Below are 19,569 nucleotides of genomic sequence, written 5' to 3' on the forward strand. Positions count from 1 at the left end.
ATGTCTGAAATAAATAATGTTTAATAAAGTTTAACATGACCATGATTAGGTGTTAACAGTGTTTCTCAACCACTGAGTCGTGGCCCACTGCTGGGCTCAGAGTGCCATCAAGTGAGCCGCTCCAGTTAAGATGCTTCTTAAGAGCCTTCTATTTTTTTTTATTTTTCTCGACTGTTAAGAAGGCGTTTGGGAAACACTTCTTTGGAGCCTTCTTAACTCCTTAAGAAGCTTCTTAACTCCTTAAGAAGCTTCTTAACTCTTAAGAAGCTTCTTTGTTGGGAAACTCAGCCAATGTCATTTATGACTAAAGTGGTAGCAGAGATTGTGCTATGCTTTTCTCTAAAGCCTGATTGATGTGGGGTCAATATGGAGTATTTAGAAAGAAATGCTTTTAGTTGTTTATTCACTAGTGATTCCAGGATTTTTGATAGACAGGACAGTTTGGATATTGGTCGATAATTATTTAGGTCACTTTTATCTCCTCCTTTATGCAATGGGGTTACATGGGCTGTTTTCCAGGCTATAGGGACTGTACCTGTTAACAGAGAAAGATTGAAAATATGTGTTACCTGTTCTGAGATCAAGGGTGCAGCCAATTTAAGGAAAAAGGGGGCTAGATTATCCTCTCCTGTTGATTTCCTGGTGTCAATTGATTGTAGAGCTTCTAAAACAAGATTATTTGTGAGGGGCTGGAAATGGAATTGGTGATCATGATCATGTCTTACCCATACGTATTTCTCATCATCAGGAGGGGGCCCCGCATAATTATTTTCAAACAGATAACCAGCATTTGCAAAATGCATATTGAAGGCTTGGTGTATCTCATTTTGTCCTGAAAGTAAACAATCATTAAATTTGACATCTGTGGGTAAGGAGGTAGTGCCCTTATTTTTTTACCAGCATTCACTGCTTTCCAGAACTTTGATGGGTCTGAATATGACCTGGTGACCAAATCTAGAAAATAATTTGTTTTGGCATTTTTCACTGCAGATGTACATTTATTTCTAAACTGCCTGAACAGATTCCAATTGGAAGGGTCTCCCGAGTATCTAGCAGTTGTCCAGGCTTTGTTTCTTTCTCTGAATAAAGCTGCAAGTTCTGGTGTAAACCAAGGTGAAGATCTGTCTTTAACCCTATGTTTTTTCCATGGGGCATGTCTATCTATAATAGCAGTAATTTTTTTAATGAAAAAGTCTAAAGCCATTTGTACATCAGGGATTTCAGATGTATATTGAATGTCACTAAGATGGAGATCTGCTAGAAATGCTTGGTCATTAAAACATTTTAAATTTCTTTTAATGATTTTATGTGATTGTGATTTTCTTAATTTAGAATTTCTGATGCACGCTACAGGACAGTGATCACTAATTCCTAGGTCAAAGACACCACAGCTCAGAATTTTATCATTCCTGTTGGAGAAAATCAAATCAATTAAGGTGGACTTAGCAATATTTTTTAGGTATTATATTTTTAGTTAAAGAATAGCACTATACCAAGAAGTATATAAGTAACTAAGATGTACTTGCTCTGCTCTTGGTGCACAACCAGATGTGGCTAAAAGCTTATTGGACCACCAACTGAGAATGGCAATACTGTGGATGCGTGTATTAATGGAGAGAAAGTAGACAGTTTTTCCACTTGTGAGGAAAGAGAAAGATCCTTGTCTTGCAATGCAACACCAAAAAGTGTTTATTTTTATTTTTTTATGTGGTAGTGATGTAGACACGACTAAGCCCATTAAAATGATCATATCAGTAAAAATCCCCATGTTACATCCCAGATTTCAAGCTACTTGGCTAGTTTTAGTGTAGTTGTGTTAGAGTCAAACAATGTGAAGTCTTCGCTCAAGGGTGTGGAGTTAGCTTCTTGTTAGGGGAGGCAGTGCGGCACACTTAGGCTCCGATCAGACAGAAGGCGTTTTAGCAGCTTGGGGCAGCATTTTGTCATTGTTTTCAATGGAAGTGCTGAGCGCCTCACCTTTTTCCGCTCTATGTGCCCTGAACGCATCCAACTCTGAGCGGAAAAGCAGCCGACGTCATTTGCGTTCACCTGCATTCACCTGTCATCTGCATATCCTCTTCCACCAAACTGCAGAACCACCAACTGGGAACCAAATCTAAAAGTTGATGTTTTATTAAAATGAAGCACTGCTGGGCAGATTATACAAGCCGGATTTACCAGAAGACCCCAACGATTCAGTAGAGTGTTTTCGTTTGCCAATTATCAAGGAAACGTCAAATTGACAGATTTTTGAATGGAGCCTGGTGTCAGTATGTGCCCTCCGCCTGTCAATTTTTTATACAGATGTTTAAATAGCAGTTAACTAAGGACAGTGGTTGCCTAGTAACGAAAAAAGACGCAGCAAACTGCGAATCAACAAAAACGGCAGTGCGATGCGCAGATTGCAAAATGCACCCTGTCTGATCGGGGCGTTAAGGATCGTTTTATTTACATTGTCTACCTGAACTTAGGCTGTAGTGGTTTAGCGGGTCGGCCACCCATGCACTGTCCTGCTTTACACTCTCCATCTCCAAGTCTGCATGCAGCCCGATGGACAGATGGACCAACAGACAGACAGATGGATGGATGGAGGCATGGGAGAATCAGCAGAGGGAGAGAAGCACTTAAAGTTAGAGAACATAACAACTGTGTACTTTGGGATTCTGATGCAGGCAGCTTTGCATATAGTTCTATACTTAGATGCAATACTAAAATATGCTAAAGCAGTAAACAGTGTTTTATCTCAAAGTGTACAGAGAAATGTTCTGTAATGAAGCATACCTCATTGAATAAAATTTGCATTCATCAATGGAAGTTTTCATGGACAGGAAAACTTCAGCAGCACTTAAAATTCATTTGCTTAGTCAGTTCTTGAATTGGTATAATTACGAACAGTAATAACTAAATCATGTGCCAAAATTTGCAGTCATTCAAACTCTGAAGAACAAAATGCCATGCAAATGCAAAGGTGTATGCATGTGTGCGTTTGATAGACTATCCAGACTACATCCACATTGATACGTTTTCATTCTAAAAGGAAAGCGATCTCTGTCCACACGAGCATTTCAGGAATAATCTCTGTTCATACTAAGATGCTTGAAATTGCATATCACATGACATTCACGTACATTGGGCAGTGGGCATGCACGTGCCTGTGTAAACAGGAAGCAGATTGTCCACCCACTCGGTTGGTTGCTAAGCTAAATGGCTAAAACTCAGTCCAAGACAAGCTTTAAGTCAGTCTTTATCTTGTCTTTCTCCTTCATCTTTATGGATTATATTGATGCCGAATTGACAAGAAGATATACTTACATATTACAAGTTTTATCTTGTGTTTCTATAGTTGTGTATTTCAAAGATTTTCATCTAAATACATATCTGTTAAGTTACTATCTATCTGATATTGAGTTAACACAATGGTGATTGGCCTATGGCCCATTCATGGAAGCCTTTGCATTTTCAGTATTACAACATTTATGAAAGTGGTGTCTGTGGTGACACAGGGTAGGCGGAGCTAACACAATAGGTTAGTAGGAGGTTTCCGACAACGCTTGTGTAAAGTAGGATGAGTAGGATAACAAGCTACTTTTTTGCGGTCTCTGCTAGCACGGGTGCTTACTATGGTAACAAACTGTCTAAAGTCACATAATGCAACACTGTTTGGATCTCACCTGCAATTACCACTCACTGCTATACTGTAGGTGTCACCCAACAGAACAAAACTGAAATGTTGTGGATTATAACTTTAAAACATCATGACTCTTAAAGGGAGTTTAGCATGGACAGAGTAGGGAGCTAAGGTTTAATTCAGACTGTTAATAGCCTATCTATATATACTGTATATACTGTATATATTTTTTTATGTTTTTGACCACTACAGAAACACTAGGTACAGTAACTGCTAAGTATGATAATATGTTGTGTTGACATTGACTTATGTTAGTTATTGGTTTGATTAATGGTTTAATAATGTGTGTTTGTAATTGTACTCAGTTTCTAACAGTAAATGGTTGCAGTATGTTGCCCTTTGTGTGCATGTTTTTTAAACTACTTTCCTACTTAAACATCATGGGCCCTATCTTCGCAAAAGCGGTAATTTAGCGTTTGCGCTCCTTTTAACGCCGCGCAATACAAATTGGGGGCGTGCACAAGTAGCCTGGTAAACCACCCCGTCACGTGAACTCACATTTCATTTGGTTCTGCGAGACAGTCTGGCCCCAACTCTTCACCCAGTCCTTAGAAGGGGCGGGAGCATGGGCAGGCGTAGTTGCGTTGACAAACGCCTTCAGCCAATCAGCGTGCCAAAACAAGTGATGTCATCACAGGGTGCTGTTTAATTCAGAGCCAGCAGCAACATTAGCAAGCTGATAGATCAGACTTTTGCAAAATCCAGTCGGTAGAATAGCGAGAACGTCTTTTCCGCCGAGAAACTCCGCAAGCGCATACTCTTGCTCTTGTTTAATTGTTGTTTTTGAGTCTATTTCTGCAATAACTTCACTTATGGCTGTGTTTATGCCAACGTTCACATTACTGCTAGTTACTTCGCAAGCCGCCATGTTTGCTACAGCGTCGGCCTGTATTCACGTCATCAACTACGTCAGTCCACCCCTGATTGGCCAACTTGCGCTGTCAATCACAGGGCACTGAGCGCAGTCGCTGATTGGCTCTTCCGCTTTGCAGCTTCTGCTTAACACCCTTCCAGGCCTTGGGGCCAGGCCGTCTCGCAGAACCAAATGAAATGTGAGTTCACGTGATGGGCTGGTTTACCAGGCTAGTAGACAAGCGCATGCCTGTTATAATTGTACTGGACATAGGCGTGCCACATGCCAAACTAAGCGTTTCAGCACAAAAATGTGGGGATAGATTGCATTATCCTATCCTCAGCAGCGCGCAATTACTTTGCGCTAAGAGCTTTTAACCCTTGTACAGTGTTGGTACATTTTGGGCTAGTGCAGTGTAATTTTCTGTGTTCGCATTGTTATAAATGTGATATAAATGGTCAAATGGCGATGAATTTTGAAATTGGGTGGGGGATTGGGGCATATATCAAGGATTTTCACACTTCAGTGCCTCAGCTCATTTTTGGCCCCGGGAATCAAAAATGTTTACTGCATTTATGTTATATCCAGAAATGAATAGATAGATTCCCCATTGAAAACCACTATAAAGTGCAAAAAAGTGCTATTTTTGAGCTCCAAGACACTTTTTACAAAAAAGCATTTTTTTATGACTTCCTCCAGATATTTTGGACATAAGGCTTCAAAATTATGGTTTTTAATATTTTTCAGCAGATTGCAACATTTTCTCATGTATGGCATGCATCTATAAAGTGCAAAAAAGTGCTATTTTTGAGCTCCAAGACACTTTTTACAAAAAAGCATTTTTTTATGACTTCCTCCAGATATTTTGGACATAAGGCTTCAAAATTATGGTTTTTAATATTTTTCAGCAGATTGCAACATTTTCTCATGCATCTATTGCAATCAATTTAGCTGGTTTCTGTTTGTGCTGCATTATGGACCACTACAGCCCAATGGAATAAATAATTTCAGCTAAAATGGTGTTCATATGGATGTGTGTGTGTGTGTGTGTGTGTGCACACACACACACACACACACACACACACACACACATACACAAGCAACTTGAGCTGTCCCCCCACCCCCCCACCAAAGCCCCATCCCGATGTGTCCTGATCATGCACATACTAGGCTAGACAGAGTCTGTTTATGACCTGCATCAGAATGACAGAATGCACCCTTGGCCGGTCAAGGAAATGGTCAATTACTAAAAACTGGCATTGAAAGGGTTGAAATTCTGAAAAGTAATGAACATTGAGACATGAGATTGAGCAAACATGAGATTGAGCAAAAAAGGAAAAAAAGATTCTCCCTCTATTGTTGTTGAGGCCAAAAATGGTTAGTACTTGCCCAGAAGGACTCACTCTAATTGCCCAAAAATGGTCAATTAGATGGTCTAAAAAAATATACAGTGCATTTTTTTTTTAAATTGTCACTGAATAAAAAGTAACAATGGAACAAAATAAATATTGGTAATAATCTTTTACATAGACCCCACTGTGATAATCCCACCCAAAAACATTCCCTTTGGATTATATTTTGTGCAGAGATTGTGGAAATCTGTAAAAGCAGCAAGTGAAACTGTTTATAGTCAAGACAAACTGGCTTATAATGGGTTACATTTCTGAAAATGAATAAATATTTTTGGTATGTATAGCTTCATCTGAAGGTAAAATGTTTGAAAGAAAAAAGAAAAAAGTTTTTTTTTTTTTTTTTACCATTCTTATCATTAGAAAAATAATTAGCCAAAACAGGACAATGGGAGGGGCATAACAATGAAGGGTAAGTATTAGTTAGCAGTGTACAAGGGTTAAAAGCACCTCTTATGTGCTAAATACGCCGCTGCGCTTGAGCGCACCATAATCTCCGTGCTGCGCAGCACAGTGCAGCGTAAAATTCCTTTTGGATATGTCATTACGCACAGCCTTGCCACGCCAGGACATCAAATTCTGCTGCTAAAATTGGGTATTAGCAGATAATTCAGTGAGGCAATCAACTATAACTCACTAAGAAACTTTTATCACATCGCAAAGAAGGAAATTCATTGAGAAGATTTGTTGGACAATGGTGGACATAGGCTATTCACCTATCCCATAACTCGGAGGGTCGTTGGCACCACAGACGATCTGTCAACAAGCTCTCTCCATCTCTCTCTGTCCTCGGCATGAGTGAGTCCACGCTATTACGCAGGGAGAGAATTACAGCATATTGCATGCCTCGCGCAAACAGCGATTGCAAAACGGGAATCCGATTGGTTTTATTGATGTAACGCCCAGGCATTGCCTGGCCACACCTGTGAATAATTCTGGTACTTAAGACCGCCCAAATACCGTTTGCGCAGGCATTTTGGGGGCGCAGATGAATTGGCACGGCTCTAATTTGCGCCCGCGTGAACGTTTCCGCATCCCCGCCGAGAATTGCATCCCCACCATATTTCGGGGCTGTTTTAACTTAGAAAACAGGGAGGTCACATCTACCCAGACAATTATATCACATAAATCATTACAATATGCTCCCGTGAGGTGGGGATGCGTTTAGCGGCTGCCAGGCGGGGGCGCAAAACTCGGCATAACACCTGGACACTAGTGCAAGGCGGACTGCTATCTTCCCTGCCTTAAGGCACGCAAACAGGTGCGCAAGCGCAAATAGGGGATATCGCCTGTACCAAGATAGGGCCCCATGTGTTTTTCATCATGTAAACTTGATTGTTTTCCAAAGGTCTCAGTTTCTGCCTGTCCACACTACAACGCAAATCATCAGGGTCATGTGGACGCAAGGCGCAGAAGTTACGAGGATTAATTTCAAAACGCAATAATGTGGACATAGTCTGTGTGTGTGAGGAAGGCTTAGTGAGGGAGGTGGATGAAGTGTGTATACCAACACGCACAGGGGGGGAAGAGACTCCAAGAAGCAGGCTGCAGACCAGAGCAGGGGGAGGCTGAGGCAGAGGAGGCGGAGTCACAGTCAAATGCAAAAGAACAAGACAAAATCTAACACTAGATTCCCTGTGCAGTGAGACAACAGTGTTAAAAATGCATTTAGGCAGTGCAGTGTTGACACAGAAATGGGCAGCTCAACCACCAAAACACACTGTCACTTGTTATTTGTTCTGCCACTGAAAATGATTGAGGGTACAGTATTGGATCCTGGATCTACGGATTTGGGACATGTTAATGTTACTGAATACAAGGTACCTGCAGGTTTCAGAAAGCCACGGCTAATATCAATATAGCTCATTAAAGTGAAAGAAAAGCAAAACAATAAAATAAGAGAAAGCGCACCAGGAAATTAACTGTTATGGGACATTAAGTCTAATTGTGTTTCATAAAGCGAATACACAAAAAATACAGAATGTTCTACTACTAAATCTGTTCTGTGTTAATAATATAGTGGGGACACACAGTGTGCAAAGAAATCTCTCATTGAACGAAACAATAAGACCTCTAATCACTGTGTTTAAGACATTTTAATACTCTAATGACTTTTTGAGCACCTGCAGATACCCTGGGGAAAAGCAAACAAACAAAAACAAAATCATGACTAACAAATAATCAGACATGCAAACTGGTTGAGTCCAACATGGCAAAAAAACAACAAAAAAAAACAAGAGAAACAAGCATTGAAACACGGCCTAAAAGCGGGGGAGTGTCAAGCAGATTAAGTCAAGCCTTGGACTGAGGAGTGTGCTTTGCTTTGCGTGCACTGCAACAGTTAACTCTACACCACAAGATGCAGTTGTGATCACGACACCCAGTCGAATAGGCTGACACGCTTTGGGCTGAAACTCCAATGGTACACAACCTCAGATAACAAGGGCGTCCGGAAGCATCTGAAACCCTGTGACTATAATGACATCATCCCCTCATAATTGTGGATCTTGTGAGGCTTTTTTTTGCTGCGTCATCATCTCTCCTCAAAGTTCCTGGCTTCCCCGAGGCTTTTCCGTGGTGGGAATCCAGCTCGGCTCGCCCACACCAAAGCCAGCTGGGTGGTTGTGACAGTGAGTCATACTGGTGGAATCAGTCTTTGGATTTGGAAGATGTAAAGTGGGATTGATACTGATCAAAAGGGCGTGGTCATTCTAGGTGTGACGCAAGCTGCTGTTTTCACTGGTTGTGATACGAGGTGTTGAGGAGATGAGAGCAAAGTTCACTTGTACGCACAGCTCCAGCTGACGAATGTCGGAAGCATACTTTTTTGATTGCTATACTCGTATCTTCGTTTGGCTACGTTTACCTTCGACATTTTCCGCAGTGTGCTAAAGGGCTTATCTGTTTGCTTTACTTGGCAATACATCAGCATATGTATTTGCTGTGCATTAGCATTTTGCTGAGTTATTACAGCATGATTAGCTGGCTATTTAAGTGGATTATCTGTTGGAATTACAGGTTTCCTTTCACTGCAACTTGTTTATAAGTTGAATTCCCAGTGGGCAGTGTTTATTATACCACCTTGATAACTGTACATTTTATTATAGGCACAGGTTTGTGACCTTCACCTGGGCTCTTGGACATAATCACAATAATATACTGTATATTAGAAGGCACTTCCCTGATGCAACAAGACTCTCAGACTGGCAACAATATTCACTGGCACTTTGTCATTATGACAGACACACACACACACACACACACACACACACACACACACACACACACACACACACACACGCACGCACATCATCCATCCCAGACCTAAGCTCTTCCTGAGAATACAGGCATATCAGTCAGACATGAACCAACGTCGGTGATAGAGTTCTTTCAACACAGTTCTTGTAAGTGGTTTAAGGGGAGGCACAATACCTGGCTTTGGCACAGAGTTGGTCACGGACTGCGGTACTTTATCATTGATGAGCTCCACACACTCGCTGGGAAAGAAGCCAACCTGGAGAGAGAATAGGAGGGAGAGGGGAAGGAATAACCATCACTTTTAGATAATAAAAGCGAAGATTTGGGACGACTACACGTTATCCGCACACTTCATTCCCTCTTTGTGAGCTGTGCCCTTTCTAAAATGCACACCTGCATATTATGACTGGCTCTGGAAGGCTCTTGACTCCAGAATAGATGCTTTGGTAACACTTTACTTGAGGGTCAGAGGGTGCATATGACGACTGACATGACACTGTCGTAACCATGACGACATGACACCTGTCATGACAACATAACATGGCATAAGAGGCATTAAGATGTCATTAAGTGCTATTACACTTTCAAATGAGTTTATAACTGTCATGAGTGTTTTCCTTGACCTCAATTAGAGTGGTACAATTTGAACTTTTCTTTAAGATGTCATTAAGTGTAATTACACTGTCTTGGTTAATGTCAAGTTGTCATAAATACATTGACAGGTTATGTTGTCTTGGTTAATGTCAAGTTGTCAATGTCAACATTGCATTAACATTAACAATGCAATCATGTTCATGGCAAGTGGCATGTCAATTGTCATAATGTCATATGCCCCCTCAAGTAAAGTGTTACCAAAGATTTTGTATATGGACATACTATACCCAGGGAAAAGGCATGCACCCAAACCAAAGTGGTGTTCTTTGTGACATTGATGCCACTTGACACAAATTTGTCACATTGGCAAGGAGGTTCATTTGACTTTGGTACACATTCTTGCAAGAGCCGCTGCACTGCATGAGCAGACAGGAGTCACGCTACCTTCATTGTTGTCTGTCAAGCTCAAACAAGGGGAGAGAGTTCACAAGGAGCTTCTGCCTCACAATCACAGTCCAACTCGACAGCAGAGAGAGTGATTTCCACCCCGAGCAGTCAAGAATCCCCGTTTGTAAATACTTTGGATTTTGGTCAGTAGACGGCAAAATTGTGGAACCTCGAGTTAAAGTTGTATGCAAGCTATGCTAAGCTACTGATGTGCCATGCTTATCACAGCACAACTCGCTCGGAAAGTTGAATGTCCGGTCTAACGTATAACATTACGCCGTAAAACTTATTGTGCTTTTTTTAGAAGGAATATTCAAATGTCATTTTTGACCAATTTTGACAGACCTAATCACAAGTTTGTCACTGAAAGTAAAGCATATCATGCCCCTTTCTGTCTAAATTAACATCCTTTTCATCTTGTGGTAAAATTGACTGAAGGGGAGTTGATGTCTTTGGTCAAGTTGCATCACGACTAAACAGAGAATGCACATACAAGTATGAAAGGAGAAACCCTGCTATAAAATCAAAAGCTCCACTGCAGAAGGTTTCCCAACATTCAGCTCACAGCTAACACTCTTTTCTGCTTCCTCCTCCTCCTCATCCATGCCCAGTTCACTGGCTCTGCCTGGCATGCAGTGTGTGGGTCCTCCTCCACTCTGCAGCACAGTCAGATGCTGACCTATGGCAACTGGCACCAACACACACCACCTCTGGCCACACTGACAGACTCACTGCCCCCTAATGGAGAGAACAGGCACTGCAGCAGTGTTTGTGAGCCACTGCACTTCAGAATTTGCTTGTCATGATCAGCTCTCCAGTGCTTTTGCCTTGGGTGTGAATCTCAAAAGAGGATATTTGATGTATCCAACAGTCAACATGTATCAATGGAAAACAGCCCATTGATAAAAGGCAGAGTAGCTCCTTTAATCCAGAGTAGGCCAGCAGTCTCTCTATAACATAATGGAAGCAATCATCATTAGATGCCTGAGCATCACTGCTGCCTGCTGCCCTGCCAGTGGGCCTGAATGGGAGGACCGAGCATCACTGCTGCCTGCTGCCCTGCCAGCAGGCCTGAATGGGATGACTTCTCCCTGTGGGCAGAGAGCCAAAACACACAAGAGGACAGGGCAACATGGAGTGCGGCTGTGAACCCGCAGCGGCCAGAACCCACCAGGCCCGCTGCAGAGGTCAGAGGAGGTTCAGCCAGACTGGAGGCACAAAACCAGGCTTTGTTGCTGCACTCAAAAAGCTATTGATTGGAACTAATGGAATCTCCAGAAACGAGTGGTCGCTCTCCGATTCAAAATGCAAGTTGTTTGAATGAGGGACAATATTGACGCGATTTGATCAGACTTTGTGGAATATAATGTAAACATGGAGTGTTAATTATTTCCTGTTTCGCTCCACATTATTTGTCTGGCTGTAGGCCAGACACACAGGAACAGTTAGAGATACAACTCTTTTAATAATCGGTTATGTTGTTCTGCTAAACACTATTACTGCTTTTGCCGTCATTCTTGACAAGCAATTGAACATTAACGTCACTGTGTCCTGAGTCACACCCAGTCTGACACACTTTCTGGTCTTTTTGTGAGGATATTAATTACAGCGAACACCAGCTAGTGTTGTTGAATTAATTTATACAGATCTAAGAATCTACATGTCAAACTTTACATGGACAATTAAATGTCCAATTACTTTAGGAAAGTAACTTTGATGAGAGAAAGCCGTAGGACGGTTGGATGACGAGTGACGACCGACGATGGATTGTTAATGCCGTAACTGCATTATTTACATTAGCTTGAAGACAGGGGTAACCGACTCAGGACCAGCCTAGGTTACAGCTAAATAACTGGCGATAGCGTCCTTTTTCTGACTCTGGGGAAAATTAAACTAAAGTAAATGATTAAATTGATACATCGCTAGAAAGATAAGAAGTTACACTTGACTTTTACACCATTAAACTGGTTGTAAACATTACATGGTCATTTATAACAGTAACTAACATTGTCCGACTTAGGACAATGCACAAGAGTGACCGACTCTGGACACAGTTCCACTACACATGTATAGGCTCTTAATTTAATATCTTGCTTCAGCATAGCTTCTGAGAATGCTTTATAAATCACATAAACAGTGGGTTATAAATACACTCCAGTTCAAGGCTATGATAGTGCAAGCATTAACATGTTAACTTTGTATCTTGCTTCATCTTTGAGAGAACTGATGACAATTTGCTTTACATGTAAATGAGAAGATGGGGACCGCACTCAAGGATATCGTTTTAATTTTCTTTAGCAACAGCAACAAAACGTTTTCGGCCGTCCGGCCTTCATCAGTGTGCAATGCAATGAAGGCCGGACGGCCGAAAACGTTTTGTTGCTGTTGCTAAAGAAAATTAAAACGATATCCTTGAGTGCGGTCCCCATCTTCTCATTTACCTGTCACATTTCTACATTGGACTACGCACCTGTCTGAGCGCAGTGGTTACCTTCTCTACTTTAATTTGCTTTACATGACCATATTCTGTCCTTCTCAGGACAATTTCTTAAAGGAACACTCTGCCCATTTTCAACCAGCTTTGTATGATTAGAACATCAGTAGTATATCAGAAAACTGTAAACTGTTTTGAAGTCTGTCATTTAATTTGACAGTTATTGAGTGTTAAAGTGTGGACCAGTGACATCACTGGTCCACACTAACTCAAATTAATAACTCATTAACTCAAATCAACTCTCAATAACTGTCAAACTAGATGAATGACTTCAAAACCGTCATCTAGTTTGACAGTTATTGAGAGTTGATTTGAGTTAATGAGTTATTAATTTGAGTTAGTGTGGACCAGTGATGTCACTGGTCCACACTTTAACACTCAATAACTGTCAAATTAAATGACAGACTTCAAACCAGTTTACAGTTTTCTGATATACTACTGATGTTCTAATGATACAAAGCTGGTTGAAAATGGGCGGAGTGTTCCTTTAAGCATCTAATGAAAGTTTAACATGTTTTTGTTTTTGCAAGGGGGCGACAGAGAATGTGTGTGTTTGTTTTAGGCCCAGGGTGTGCTATTTTCTGAGCCACCCACCTGAAAGCCATGCTTGCCCCTCCACCATGAGGTGTCTTCTTTGGGGGGCATGTCAATCACTGAAACAATGTCACCAACCTGCAGGGAGGAATATAGAGCGGAACGAGAGAGGAGGAAGAAGCTTTTAATATCCAACTGTTAACATCTGTTACATTCTGTCTGTATGCTATGTTTGTTACATTCTGTCTGTATGCCATTATGTTTGTTACATTCTGTCTGTATGTTAACATCTATGTTTATGTTACATTCTGTCTGTATGTTATTATGTGGTCAAATAATTGTCAGAAGATCAAGAGCTCATATAAATCAATTAACACCAAACCGAGACAAGTTCAATGCACAGCATTTTATTCAAGCTGCAATGCAATGAATGCAGAAAGTGTCAAATATCTCTGCCCAAAGAGCAAGTAAACTAACAGGTGCTACCCATACTCAAATTATTTTACCTTAACAAATTGAATAAATAATATTATATTATTGTTCCCCCATATTTTTGGTCTCTTATTTATAAATAAAAACAAAAATGAGTTGAAAAAAGTTAAAAATATTTCATCTTCACGCTGTCTGCGCAGCCTTGTTTATTCACTGTGTTCATGGAAACGACGATGAACACCGCCAAAGGTAAAGGTACTGTGTGTGGTTTCCTTATGCAGAAAATGCTCAGTTTACTTTTGTGATTACTACATCACTGCATAACTCAGAAATGTTCAGACAAGCTTAATATTTGGTTATTTGTGATGCTATGTGCATTCAAAGATATTGCCGTATTTTCATTCAAACTAAGTGCGGATGTCCATGCATGTTTTGCAGGCTGTGAGGTACAGGCGTAGACGCACGCCATACAAGCTCTGAGTCTGTGTAGGAGTGTGTTTTCCTTCAGTCGCACGCCATACAAGCTTGCTCTGGCCTGCTCTCTCACACAGAGGATACAAGCTTGCTCTGACCTGCTCTCTCACACAGAGGATACAAGCTTGCTCTGACCTGCTCTCTCACACAGAGGATACAAGCTTGCTCTGACCTGCTCTCTCACACAGAGGATACAAGCTTGCTCTGACCTGCTCTCTCACACAGAGGATACAAGCTTGCTCTGACCTGCTCTCTCACACAGAGGATACAAGCTTGCTCTGACCTGCTCTCTCACACAGAGGATACAAGCTTGCTCTGACCTGCTCTCTCACACAGAGGATACAAGCTTGCTCTGGCCTGCTCTCTCACACAGAGGATACAAGCTTGCTCTGGCCTGCTCTCTCACACAGAGGATACAAGCTTGCTCTGGCCTGCTCTCTCACACAGAGGATACAAGCTTGCTCTGGCCTGCTCTCTCACAAAGAGGATACAAGCTTGCTCTGACCTGCTCTCTCACACAGAGGATACAAGCTTGCTCTGGCCTGCTCTCTCACACAGAGGTCAACATTTTGACTGTGCTGGCTGTCTGCTCTCTCACACAGAGGTCAACATTTTGACTGTGCTGGCTGCCTGCTCTCTCACACAGAGGTCAACATTTTGACTGTGCTGGCTGCCTGCTCTCTCACACAGAGGTCAACATTTTGACTGTGCTGGCTGCCTGCTCTCTCACACAGAGGTCAACATTTTGACTGTGCTGGCTGCCTGCTTCAAACGCCATGAAATACACTCTGCAGGGATGCAAACTCGTGAAGAGTGAAAAAGGTGAGAGATCAGGTTAGACACAAAACCACTCAGAAATCATTCACTAAGTGCCTTATTTTGGGATAAAAAATGTGACTAGTTTGCATCCCTGCTCTGCTTGTATGATCTTTTCTTTTATTATAAATTGTATTATTTTATAGGGGCTATATAGTCTGGAAACAAAAAATACTTTTCATATTCGTCTTTTTTCTATACTTAGGCAGACCTGGAAATGACTAAAATCAAATTCCATACTTTTCCATAGTGCATAGGAACTCCGTCTTCTGAACAGCACAACTTTAGTCATTGCACAGTATTGTAGAGCACTTTAAGCCATTGGACAGCCGTTTCCACTTGCAAAAGGAGATTTTCGATAAAGATTATTTTAGCGTTTCATTACTTGAGAGATCTTCCAAGCGAAAATACTTCCTACCCTCAGCCGAACATGCCTAAACACTGATCCATTCAGCTGCCGAGTTAGCTCACAGTGACCATTTTCATTGGAAATGACAGCTTTATTGCTCCTGCAATTCGTTTTGTTTCCACATCTTTCTCAGCATCTCTCAAATTCAAAGTTATGAAATCTTAACGTAGCAAGAGATAACACATGAGGAAGTATCTGTTAAGGAATTGTAATGGAAAACGTGGATGTTGAATTTTAATGCAATACTCTTTCGAGAGAGAGAGAGAGAGAGAGTGTGTGTGTGTGTGTGTGTGTGTGTGTGTGTGTGTGTGTGTGTGTGTGTGTGTGTGTGTGTGTGTTGATGGTTGTCACCTCAAAGGACAGCTCGTCGGTTGCCTGGGCATTGTAGCGCTTGATGACGTGGGCGGCAGCAATGGCTGGCACGTTGATGGATGACTCCTCATGGACCAACAGATGATTCCCCTTATTGTCAACCTGGCACAGTACAGTAGTGAATGAATGGCATTTTTCCTGTATAACCATTCAAAGAGTAGAACATACCCATTGAAATACAGAACTTTAAAGCAACACATCAACTTTTTGGCAAATACACTCTCAGATCCACTTATCTCTGTAAAGCATTCTGTAAAACACACCAGGGAGACTTCAGAGGACTAGTTGCAACGAAGACCTACTGTTGCGTCGCCTCACGTCATTGCACTTGAACACACCGCAAAGACTACAGCCAACGGCCAACTAGCGTGTATGTTCTGTGTCTGCATGAGACTTAGGCTAGCGTGTATGTTCTGTGCCTGCATGAGACTTAGGCTAGCGTGTATGTTCTGTGCCTGCATGAGACTAGCGTGTATGTTCTGTGCCTGCATGAGACTAGTGTGTATGTTCTGTGCCTGCATGAGACTTAGACTAGCGTGTATGTTCTGTGCCTGCATGAGACTTAGACTAGCGTGTATGTTCTGTGCCTGCATGAGACTTAGACTAGCGTGTATGTTCTGTGCCTGCATGAGACTAGTGTGTATGTTCTGTGCCTGCATGAGACTAGTGTGTATGTTCTGTGCCTGCATGAGACTAGCGTGTATGTTCTGTGCCTGCATGAGACTAGTGTGTATGTTCTGTGCCTGCATGAGACTTAGACTAGCGTGTATGTTCTGTGCCTGCATGAGACTTAGGCTAGCGTGTATGTTCTGTGCCTGCATGAGACTAGCGTGTATGTTCTGTGCCTGCATGAGACTTAGGCTAGCGTGTATGTTCTGTGCCTGCATGAGACTTAGACTAGTGTGTATGTTCTGTGCCTGCATGAGACTTAGACTAGCGTGTATGTTCTGTGCCTGCATGAGACTAGCGTGTATGTTCTGTGCCTGCATGAGACTTAGACTAGCGTGTATGTTCTGTGCCTGCATGAGACTAGCGTGTATGTTCTGTGCCTGCATGAGACTAGTGTGTATGTTCTGTGCCTGCATGAGACTTAGACTAGTGTGTATGTTCTGTGCCTGCATGAGACTTAGACTAGCGTGTATGTTCTGTGCCTGCATGAGACTTAGACTAGCGTGTATGTTCTGTGCCTGCATGAGACTAGCGTGTATGTTCTGTGCCTGCATGAGACTAGTGTGTATGTTCTGTGCCTGCATGAGACTTAGACTAGCGTGTATGTTCTGTGCCTGCATGAGACTTAGACTAGCGTGTATGTTCTGTGCCTGCATGAGACTTAGACTAGCGTGTATGTTCTGTGCCTGCATGAGACTTAGACTAGCGTGTATGTTCTGTGCCTGCATGAGACTAGTGTGTATGTTCTGTGCCTGCATGAGACTAGCGTGTATGTTCTGTGCCTGCATGAGACTAGCGTGTATGTTCTGTGCCTGCATGAGACTTAGACTAGCGTGTATGTTCTGTGCCTGCATGAGACTAGTGTGTATGTTCTGTGCCTGCATGAGACTAGCGTGTATGTTCTGTGCCTGCATGAGACTTAGACTAGTGTGTATGTTCTGTGCCTGCATGAGACTAGCGTGTATGTTCTGTGCCTGCATGAGACTAGCGTGTATGTTCTGTGCCTGCATGAGACTTAGACTAGTGTGTATGTTCTGTGCCTGCATGAGACTAGTGTGTATGTTCTGTGCCTGCATGAGACTAGCGTGTATGTTCTGTGCCTGCATGAGACTTAGACTAGCGTGTATGTTATGTGCCTGCATGAGACTTAGGCTAGCGTGTATGTTCTGTGCCTGCATGAGACTAGTGTGTATGTTCTGTGCCTGCATGAGACTTAGGCTAGCGTGTATGTTCTGTGCCTGCATGAGACTAGCGTGTATGTTCTGTGCCTGCATGAGACTAGTGTGTATGTTCTGTGCCTGCATGAGACTAGTGTGTATGTTCTGTGCCTGCATGAGACTAGCGTGTATGTTCTGTGCCTGCATGAGACTTAGGCTAGCGTGTATGTTCTGTGCCTGCATGAGACTAGCGTGTATGTTCTGTGCCTGCATGAGACTAGTGTGTATGTTCTGTGCCTGCATGAGACTTAGGCTAGCGTGTATGTTCTGTGCCTGCATGAGACTAGCGTGTATGTTCTGTGCCTGCATGAGACTAGTGTGTATGTTCTGTGCCTGCATGAGACTTAGGCTAGCGTGTATGTTCTGTGCCTGCATGAGACTAGTGTGTATGTTCTGTGCCTGCATGAGACTTAGGCTAGTGTGTATGTTCTGTGCCTGCATGAGACTAGCGTGTATGTTCTGTGCCTGCATGAGACTAGTGTGTATGTTCTGTGCCTGCATGAGACTAGTGTGTATGTTCTGTGCCTGCATGAGACTTAGGCTAGTGTGTATGTTCTGTGCCTGCATGAGACTAGCGTGTATGTTCTGTGCCTGCATGAGACTAGTGTGTATGTTCTGTGCCTGCATGAGACTTAGGCTAGTGTGTATGTTCTGTGCCTGCATGAGACTAGTGTGTATGTTCTGTGCCTGCATGAGACTTAGGCTAGTGTGTATGTTCTGTGCCTGCATGAGACTAGCGTGTATGTTCTGTGCCTGCATGAGACTAGTGTGTATGTTCTGTGCCTGCATGAGACTAGTGTGTATGTTCTGTGCCTGCATGAGACTTAGGCTAGTGTGTATGTTCTGTGCCTGCATGAGACTAGTGTGTATGTTCTGTGCCTGCATGAGACTAGCGTGTATGTTCTGTGCCTGCATGAGACTAGCGTGTATGTTCTGTGCCTGCATGAGACTAGTGTGTATGTTCTGTGCCTGCATGAGACTAGTGTGTATGTTCTGTGCCTGCATGAGACTTAGGCTAGCGTGTATGTTCTGTGCCTGCATGAGACTAGCGTGTATGTTCTGTGCCTGCATGAGACTAGTGTGTATGTTCTGTGCCTGCATGAGACTTAGGCTAGTGTGTATGTTCTGTGCCTGCATGAGACTAGTGTGTATGTTCTGTGCCTGCATGAGACTTAGGCTAGCGTGTATGTTCTGTGCCTGCATGAGACTAGTGTGTATGTTCTGTGCCTGCATGAGACTTAGGCTAGCGTGTATGTTCTGTGCCTGCATGAGACTAGCGTGTATGTTCTGTGCCTGCATGAGACTAGTGTGTATGTTCTGTGCCTGCATGAGACTTAGACTAGCGTGTATGTTCTGTGCCTGCATGAGACTTAGACTAGCGTGTATGTTCTGTGCCTGCATGAGACTAGTGTGTATGTTCTGTGCCTGCATGAGACTAGTGTGTATGTTCTGTGCCTGCATGAGACTAGTGTGTATGTTCTGTGCCTGCATGAGACTTAGGCTAGCGTGTATGTTCTGTGCCTGCATGAGACTAGTGTGTATGTTCTGTGCCTGCATGAGACTTAGACTAGTGTGTATGTTCTGTGCCTGCATGAGACTTAGACTAGCGTGTATGTTCTGTGCCTGCATGAGACTAGTGTGTATGTTCTGTGCCTGCATGAGACTAGTGTGTATGTTCTGTGCCTGCATGAGACTAGCGTGTATGTTCTGTGCCTGCATGAGACTAGCGTGTATGTTCTGTGCCTGCATGAGACTAGCGTGTATGTTCTGTGCCTGCATGAGACTTAGGCTAGCGTGTATGTTCTGTGCCTGCATGAGACTAGTGTGTATGTTCTGTGCCTGCATGAGACTTAGGCTAGCGTGTATGTTCTGTGCCTGCATGAGACTAGTGTGTATGTTCTGT

General features: G+C 42.6%; 1 protein-coding gene across 1 annotated transcript in view; it reads right to left on the reverse strand.

Moving 5' to 3' along the window:
- arhgap32b (Rho GTPase activating protein 32b) overlaps positions 1-15,882 on the reverse strand; it is a 63,287-nt gene extending 47,405 nt beyond the window's left edge. Inside the window, exons 1-4 of the mRNA XM_083644827.1 lie at positions 15,760-15,882; positions 13,338-13,415; positions 9,383-9,464; positions 2,462-2,536 (exon numbers count right to left, since the gene is read on the reverse strand). Coding sequence (XP_083500953.1) covers positions 2,462-2,536; positions 9,383-9,464; positions 13,338-13,388 — 208 coding nt within the window. The 5' untranslated portion in view covers positions 13,389-13,415; positions 15,760-15,882. The remainder of the gene's footprint in view (positions 1-2,461; positions 2,537-9,382; positions 9,465-13,337; positions 13,416-15,759) is intronic.
- Positions 15,883-19,569: the final 3,687 nt, after the last annotated feature.

The sequence above is a fragment of the Poromitra crassiceps genome (genome assembly GCF_964638095.1).
Source record: "Poromitra crassiceps genome assembly, chromosome: 1".
NCBI classification, from domain to species: domain Eukaryota; kingdom Metazoa; phylum Chordata; class Actinopteri; order Beryciformes; family Melamphaidae; genus Poromitra; species Poromitra crassiceps.